General features: G+C 37.6%; 1 protein-coding gene across 1 annotated transcript; it reads right to left on the bottom strand.

The window, feature by feature from the left end:
- Positions 1–853: 853 nt before the first annotated feature.
- Positions 854–3,610, bottom strand: LOC138898421 (putative disease resistance protein RGA3). The gene is made up of 4 exons (XM_070184486.1): positions 3,447–3,610; positions 2,237–3,101; positions 1,616–1,987; positions 854–1,498 (listed from the first exon to the last, which is right to left on the bottom strand). The coding sequence occupies exons 1-4, from the start codon at positions 3,608–3,610 to the stop codon at positions 854–856; spliced, it is 2,046 nt and encodes a 681-aa protein (XP_070040587.1).
- Between the last annotated feature and the right edge of the window lie 3,730 nt (positions 3,611–7,340).

Genomic DNA, 7,340 nt, shown 5'->3' with positions numbered 1-7,340 from the left:
TGGACAAAAATCAGCAATTTAAAATAGCCTAGAAATGGTCAGAAACCACCCCGAAACTCACCCGAGCTCCGCGGGACCTCAACCAAATATACCAACAAGTCCTAAAACATCATACGAACTTAGTCTCAAATCATATCCAACAACACTAAAACACGAATCACACATAGATTCAAGCCTAATGAACTTTGAAACTTCCAATTTCTTCAAACGACTCCGGAACCTACCAAATCACGTCCGATTGACCTCAAATTTTGCACACAAGTCATAAATGACATAACAGAGGTATTTCAATTTTCAGAATCGGATTCCGACCCCGATATCAAAAAGTCAACCCTCCGGTCAAACTTTCCAAAATTTGTAAATTTCGGCATTTCAAGCCTAATTCCACCACGGACCTCCAAATAGTTTTCCGGACACGCTTCTAAATCCAAAATCACCATACGGAGCTATTGGAATCATCAAAATTCAAATCTGAGGTCGTTTACACATAAGTCCGCATCCGGACACTTTTCTAACTTAAAATTTTCAATTATGAGACTAAGTGTCTCATTTCACTCCGAATTCCTTCCGGACCCGAACCAACTATCCCGATAAGTCATAAATCAACTGTAAGGCATAGATTGAACAGTAAATGGGGAAACGGGACTGTAATACTCAAAACGACCGGTCGAGTCATTACAGTTAACACTTCCATAAAAACAAGATTGACGAGCCCATCCGACAGAGATTCTAACAACGATACACAGATCCCATAATTTGGGTATGGCATCTAAGAGAGTTGCATAAGCTGATAGGGCAGAGAATCCCAGTGCGCACGTCCATACACCCACAATGTATGAAGGGACGATAGCTGCTAAATGAGATTAATAATCATTTGGATAGCGTCGAAATCCACCAACTCTGAGAAAGGGCCAATAGACAATGCCCTTAACATATTGAGATGGTGAAGGCCTCCTGAGGGTGCACTATTCAATTTGGGACATTTTGAAACATTTATATCTGAAAGTAAAGGCATTTCCCACAAATGTAAAGGGAAGGAAACTAAGTTGTTACACTCGTTGATCGTCAAAGATTCCAGAGACCGACAATGCTCTAGCATTCCACTTGGTAAACTGGTCAATCTATCACAACTAGATAACTTAAGACTTAAGAGGGAAGTCAAATGTTTCTCTCCACTTGGAACAGGAATAGAACTGAAATTGGTGCAGCAGTCAATTGTTAAGCTCTTAAGAGAACGGAGACTGTAAAAACTTTGTGGCAATTCGCGAAACTTTCCACAATTTAAGACCGACAGATGTTGAAGAGAAAAGTTGTTGTGTAGCATCTCATTTGGAAGACACGTGAGATCTTTCACATCCTCGACAAAAAGCTCTACAAGAGATGTCAAGTTGCTGCACAAGTTCAACAATGGAATTTTACTGTCAACTCCTTTAATCCTTAGTTCACGTAGAAATTCAAATTGATTTGGAGTACTTTTTAACTGTGGACACTTCACAATCTTCAACTTTTAAAGCGCAGGAAACAATATTATTCCAACTCCCCTTCTACCACCATTTATTGTTGGTAGCAATTGCACTTCCTTCCACTCAGTAAGTCTAGGCATATCCTCCATTACCAGTTCTTTGAGTAACGGGAACACTTGGCTATTGGCATTATTGCTGATTGATCCATTATTGTTAACCTCAACACCATAAAATGTAGGTCCAATGCATTCCATCTTATGGAATCCTATCAGCTCAAGATGCCAAAGGAGTTTCAGTTGGCCAAGCGATGGAATTTCTTTGCACTTTTTGCAACCACTTAATTTCAACTTGACCAAATTTGGTATTAATTCTTCACTGAACCATGAAGGAAATCTGCTCCCCAAATAGTCCACTATCGCTGAGGTTTTCAAGTTAGGATGTGGTTGAAGACCATCTAGAACCATAAGTATGCCAGCTTGTAGATATCTGGTTTCTACTGTAGACATGCTGTTCGAGCTTCTTCTCTGTTACACACCAATTGGAGACCATTGATCATTAATTCACCTCTAAGGTTTTTCAAATGACCTAATTCTTCTATTCGTCGACCTTTCTCTAAAACTACATTGAAAAACTGTAGGGTTTGAAGACAAGTCAGTTGCCCCATATTAAGTGGCATCTGAGAATTTGCACCAATACACTGTGACCCCCAACCCGCATTGAATTTGTAAGAAGAACCATAATATATGTATGTGTCTCAAACTTATCATATTTGCCATCTTATCTGGAAGCTCCTCAGTTAAGCAATCATTGACTCTAAACGTTTGCAAATTGTAGAGCTTGCAAATGGAGTTGGGCAAGGCCATGATCAAAGTGTTGGAGAGATCAAGATATCTCAAGTATATTAGCTTGCCGATTGAGGCTGACAACTTCGTGATCCTTGTCCAGGACAAATTTAAAACTCTCAAGAACTGAAAGCTAAATAGCAAATCTTCAGATATATTTTTTCTCCAAAACAATGTGCATAAACGTCCTGGCTCATTTATCTTATTTATTTGATCACTTGGTGAATCCCATCCAAAGTATCGAACTTGAGAAAGATTTTGTCCTTCCACGCTCTTCGGATCAAATAGTTTAGATTTTAAAATATCTCCAGCCAAATCATGCACAAGATCATGCATCTTACAGTGTGTTATATTATTGTGCTCATCTAGCTTAAAATGTTGAAGCAAGGAATTTTGCAACAGAAGTTGAAAAAACTTGTGTCCAACGTCTTCCATCACGACAGTCTCTTGAGATGGACGAAGAAACCCTTCGGCCATCCAGAGTTGGATTAGTTGGTCCTTTCCAAACATGAAATCTTTTGGAAACATTGCAAAGTAGGCAAAACATTTTTTCAAATGTGGAGATGGTAGATAAACATAGCTGAGTTTTAGGATTTTCTTTAAGCTATTTTCCCCATTATCATCTTCACCTGCAACAAGGGGAATGCCATCAAGAATTGCCCGCCATTCATGTTTTTCCTTATTGCGTAAAAGGCCTCCCAACACACTTGCTGCCAATGGTAGACCTTGACACATTTCAACAATCCCGTCGCCCATGCTCACTATTTCTTCTGGAACCTCCGCATTAGCAAATGCTCTTCATTTGAATATGGACCAACAATGATCTTTTGCCAATTTTCCCAACATATGAAGCTCTGCTGCTATTGAAGATGCCACCCGATTCATACGAGTAGTCACAAGAATGCAGTTTCCTCTGGATGTGTTTATTCCTTTCAAGATGTCCACGAACTCATGCCATAACGTAGGGTCAACACGCCACAAATCATCGAGGACAAGCAAATACTTCTTCCCTCCCAATTCATCTTGTAGCTTGTTGACTATTATATCCCTATTTTGGACCTTAACTTTCCTCTGTCGATGATTCGAGGATCAGTTCAAGAAAGCTCTTAATTTCTAACATTTCAGGTAGACACAACCAAACCCTCTCTTCAAAATGTTTCTTGATATGTTCAATTGTTCATCATTGAAAATTCTCTTAGCCAGGGTTGTTTTCCCTAAACCCCTCATTCCCACTATGGGAATAGTGCACAAAACAACATCATCCCTCGTGTTCAACATCTTCACCTTTATTTCAGCAACATCCATATCTCTACCAATTACCAACAACATCTGAAGCAACTACTATGGAATCTGTTTCTCGAGTTGGTATTATTTGCCGAGAAGTACCTCTTAGCGGTTGAAGACAAAGGGTATTAGCTAATTTATTGATAGCCCTCAACTCTGCATTGATGTTGTTAATATTTTGAGACATTTTGCTCTTAAAAACTGTATGAGAAAAGAAACCACTGACCTTTCTCATTGGATTATTACGGATCTACACTTCTCTTCTATGAGATTCATATCTGAATTCGTCAAACACATATTCAGCAACTTTCTCAAGATGCTTGAGCCATTCTTCCACAGTCTGATCCTCAAGTTGTCGTCTTTCAGCATCGTGAATGAAAGCTTGGATCATGGATATATTTTGTGTTAGCATTTTGAGATCTTTCTTGCAGTCCCTTGAGCTACTGACCTCTTCAATAGCTAGAGAAAGCAGCTTCTCAAGCAAAACTTCAACTGTAGCACAAATTACAGGGTCGGCCATTGTTTGCTCCTTCACAAAGTCTTCCCAAAGTTTTTGCCAACTCTTCTTTTGCTAGTTGTTGGTAAACTACAAAAAAGAAAGACAATAATTCAAACAATAAAGCAGTAGCTTTTGTGCAGTACAACTAATCATCGTTTAATAAATTACTATTATTTTGGAGAAAAAAAGCCCAAATTTAAGACTTAATTAAAGCTCAAATTGATATTATTTCTTTTCCTCGGAGCACTTATGGTATCACATCCTTTGACAAAGTGGTGCACTTACAAAAACAATGATCAATTATTAAAAAATAAAATTACGGGAAAACAAAAGACATGTAACTTCCTCTTCACCAGCACAAAGGAAAATTTCCTGCCAAAAGTTACAATGCTACCACAATGATGATGATTCATCCACAACAGAAAGGAAAAACCAAAAAGAAAAATTCGATTTTAGAAATTGAACTTTAACTCTACTAATTAATGTTATCAATCTGTATTTACTACTGGTATAGTACTATGAAACAGTAAATTTTCAGAGTATCGATATCTAAAACGCTGGTAAACTACGAACCACTTAATGGTTATAAATCACACTGGAATTCATTTGTGCAGAAGAAGAAGAAGAAGTTAAGAAAATTTCGTAAGGAAAAATTCTGGAATCAAGGCGAATTTATAGCCATTTTCTGGCACAGTTTCTGAAAATCTGCAACCTTTCAGAAACAACCATGGTTGATCGAACATGCGGGAACGCTTAAAATATTCCGGGAAAAGAATTTAAATTTCTTTCAATTATTTAAATTAATTAATAAAATAATTAAAAGAAATTTTGTCCAAAAAGATTAATCACTCAATCTTTGACCGAAGCCGAAGCCGAAGAAGGCGCGAGGCTTACCTTCTTTCCAACCTATTTAACACCAAGATAAGTGCTTTCTTAATACAAGCACATTCTTTCTTTCCACTACCAATGAGGAACAATTGCTATTTCCAAAGCATAAGGGAACAACTCACTTTCCCTTTACATTTTTTCCCTCCATTTTCCATTCAACAACTTCCAATCCAACAATCCCCCCACATGAATGGGGAATGGCTATAAAACAAAGGAATGCACAGACGGGTGTGTGATTTACAAGCAAGGATCAATTGCACCTGGATAAGTAGGTTTTCGTTTGAACTTTTCGTGGTGAACTTATATCGTATATACTCGGTTAATCGGTAGATTTGATATCTTCAAACCGTCGAAATGTTTTGTATACTTAGATAACATAAGTCACACAATCAACCCTTAACCATCTATGGTTCTCACGGTTGTGTTCGTTTCAGCCATGAACACCGCTTGATTTTATGAGTGCTTAGGGAATGGGCCTTTACTTTCATTCCCCTTTAAGCGGCTTACACTTCACACCCACGTAGGTGGTTTCTAAACGTGTGGTCCTATAGACACACTATATGATCATTTCCTGTCAGACTTAGCGAATCATTAAAAAGCTTTAAGCTTTATTGACTCATTAAAAAGCCTTAACGCTTTACCCGGATTCCTGAATATTGTCTTCATCATGAGAATGAGTTGAGTTATTTGACAATATTGAACCATCATTCATAACTTTGTTTGATCTCTTTGAACCTAGCTCTTGGGATCTTCAGTCTGCTAGGTAGAGTTACCACCGTGATGACTTTTCCTAGGCTTTAACCCCATTTTATTCGATGATCTTTCAACTTCCTCTCTAGATAAGCCTTTTATAAGTGGATCTGACACGTCATCTCTTGACTTCACGTAGTCAATCGTAATAACACTACTAGAGAGTAGTTGTCTAACGGTATTGTGTCTCCGTCGTATGTGACGAGATTTTTCGTTATACATAAAGCTCCCTGCCCTACTTATTGTTGTTTGACTATCACAATGTATACATATATGTGCCAAAGGTTTGGGCCAAAATGGAATATCTTTTAAGAAATTTCGGAACCATTCAGCTTCTTCACCGGCCTTGTCTAAAGCTATAAATTCAGATTCCATCGTAGAACGGGCGATGCACGTTTGTTTGGATGATTTTCAAGACACTGCTCCACCCCAATTGTGAAAATATATCCACTCTTGGATTTAACTTCAGATGATCCGGTGATCCAATTGGCATCACTATTCCCTCAGTCACTAAGGGATATTTGTTATAATGCAGAGCATAGTCTTGAGTATGTTTCAAATACCCCAAAACTCGTTTCATTGCCATCCAATGTATTTGATTGGGATTACTTGTAAACCGACTCAGTTTGCTAATAGCACATGTTATATCTGGTCGCGTACAATTCATGATATACATCAAACTTCCCAATACTATTGCATAGTCCAGTTGTGAGTCACTTTTACCTTCATTCTTTTGAAGTGCATAACTCATATCAATTGGAGTCTTGGCAATCTTAAAATCCAAATACTTGAACTTGTCAAGTACTTTTACAATGTAGTGAAACTGTAATAATGTTATGCCTTGTGGAGTCTTATGAATTCTGATTCCTAAGATCACATCAGCAACTCCTAAGTCTTTCATGTCGAATTTGCTAGCCAGCATACGCTTAGTAGCATTTATATCTACCGTATCTTTGCTCATTATCAATATGTCATCAACATATAAACAAATAATGACTTTATGACCTGTAGTGTTTTTAATATAAAAATATTTGTCACACTCGTTGATTTTAAAACCATTTGCCAATAATGTTTGGTCAAATTTAGCATGCTATTGTTTGGGTGCATATTTAAGTCCATAAAGCGACTTAACTAGTTTGCACACTTTCTTTTCTTTACCAGAAACCACAAAACTCTCAAATTGTTCCATATAAATCTCTTCCTCCAATTCTCCATTTAAGAAAGTTATTTTAACATCCATTTGATGGATTTCAAGACCATACACGCCGGCCAGTGCCCCTAACACCCTAATAGATGTTATCCTCGTTACTGGAGAGTAAATGTCAAAGTAATCAAGGCCTTCCTTTTGTCTATAACCTTTGACAACAAGTCTTGCCTTATATTTGTCAATAGTGCCATCAGCTTTCATTTTCCTCTTTAAGATCCATTTCGAATTTAAAGGCTTATTTCCTAGAAGAAGATCAACCAATTCCCATGTATAGTTATCCAAAATTGGTTGAATCTCACTATTAACTTCCTCTTTCCAAAATGCTGAATCAGAAGATGACATAGCTGTTTTGAAAGTTTGAGGCTCATTTTCAAGCAAGAATGCCACAAAATTTGGTCCAAAGGAAG

Source organism: Nicotiana tomentosiformis, chromosome 9 (assembly GCF_000390325.3).
Source record: "Nicotiana tomentosiformis chromosome 9, ASM39032v3, whole genome shotgun sequence".
NCBI classification, from domain to species: domain Eukaryota; kingdom Viridiplantae; phylum Streptophyta; class Magnoliopsida; order Solanales; family Solanaceae; genus Nicotiana; species Nicotiana tomentosiformis.
Note: the sequence above shows the minus strand (reverse complement) of the source record. Positions and strands in the feature narration are given on the sequence as shown.

Coding starts and splice junctions, on each gene's coding strand:
- LOC138898421 (XM_070184486.1), bottom strand. CDS start 3,610: ATGGATGTTGCTGAAATAAAGGTGAAGATGTTGAACACGAGGGATGAT. Junction 3,102..3,446: donor AGAAACATTTTGAAGAGAGG/GTTTGGTTGTGT, acceptor ATTCAAATGAAG/AGCATTTGCTAATGCGGAGG. Junction 1,988..2,236: donor AGGAGCTTCCAGATAAGATG/GCAAATATGATA, acceptor GGTGTGTAACAG/AGAAGAAGCTCGAACAGCAT.